The 1141-nt window shown below is 71.7% G+C and overlaps 1 protein-coding gene across 1 annotated transcript in view; it reads right to left on the bottom strand.

Moving 5' to 3' along the window:
• Positions 1-63: 63 nt before the first annotated feature.
• The window catches only part of EMIHUDRAFT_219257 (hypothetical protein), a gene marked incomplete at both ends in the record, with an annotated part of 5954 nt that continues 4876 nt past the window's right edge, over positions 64-1141 (bottom strand). The window contains 4 exons of the mRNA XM_005758752.1: positions 64-96; positions 255-398; positions 741-762; positions 840-886. Coding sequence (XP_005758809.1) covers positions 64-96; positions 255-398; positions 741-762; positions 840-886 — 246 coding nt within the window. The remainder of the gene's footprint in view (positions 97-254; positions 399-740; positions 763-839; positions 887-1141) is intronic.

Genomic DNA, 1141 nt, shown 5'->3' with positions numbered 1-1141 from the left:
TGGCGCGGGGGGCGCGGGGGGCGCGGGGGACGACCGATTCCCGCCGCGCGGGCCATCCTCGACCTAATTCACCAGCCTCAGGGTGGGAAGACGGTCCTGTGCAGAGCGTGTCAGAGCACCGCGCAAACTACGCCGGCTACGAGGAGAGCGAATGCAGCGGACTCCGGACGAGACCCAGCGGAGTGCGTGTCCGCTCGAGCGCTGGCCGGAAGGCAAGAGTGCGCGAGTGTCCCGCTTCTAGGCTTCAACGCGACCCCGTCTTCGATGACGTCGATGCCCTCTTGCTTTGCTTGGTCGGCGAGCCACTTCGGCACGGGGATGGGGCGCTCGGGGGTGGAGACGTCGTCCTCGCCGTGGTAAAAGAAGCAGGCGGCGCCCATCTTGCACTGGCCCGGCGTCTGGTGGGGCGAGGGGGCGGGCAGGGTGGTGGAGGAGGGCTGTGCCGGCAGCGAAACGTCAGGCAGGCGAGGACCGGCACAGGGGGCCGCTAGAGAGCGTCTGGGCGCTGGCGGCCCTCTGTCACGGGCGCAGCGAGGACAGTGGAAGTGTGACGACGGAGGTGTCTCGCGCCTGCGCGTGCCAGCGGCGGCACGGAAGTGTCTCGAAAGTGTCTCGGAGGTGTCTCGGAAGTGTCTCGGAGGTGTCTCGGAGGTGTCTCGCGCCTGCGCGTGCCAGCGGCGGCACGGCTTGGTCTTGTACAGCTTCGTCTGCAGCCGCGGCGCCTCGTGGCGCCCGTGCACAGAGCCGCCCCGCTGGCCGCGCCTGCTCACAGCCGGAGGTGTGAAGAGCCGCTGTTCACACCTCGCTCTTCACACACGCCCGCCCGCTGGCCGCGCCACTTGCTTCCCGCCTCCTTTCCGAACCGCGCGTCCGGGGCCGAGTCAGCCTTAGCCGCCGCGGGCGTGTCGGCGGCGGCGGCGGCGGCGGCCGCCGCCGCCGCCGCAGCGTTGGCGGCGGCAGCGGCCGTCGCAGCGACGGCGGCTACGATGGCGGCGGACGCCTTCGCCGCGTCGGCGGCCGTGCCGCTCGGGGCGGCGGCGGCGCGGGCGGGGCTGCCTTCGCCGCCGACGGCGGTCGATGCGGCGCTGAGCTCCGCCGAAAGAGTCTCCAGCTCCAGATTAGATATGAGGTGTGATCGCTT

The sequence above is a fragment of the Emiliania huxleyi genome, assembly GCF_000372725.1.
Source record: "Emiliania huxleyi CCMP1516 unplaced genomic scaffold EMIHUscaffold_84, whole genome shotgun sequence".
In the NCBI taxonomy this organism is placed as follows: Eukaryota; Haptophyta; order Isochrysidales; family Noelaerhabdaceae; genus Emiliania; species Emiliania huxleyi.
This window is presented reverse-complemented; position numbering and strand designations above follow the sequence as displayed.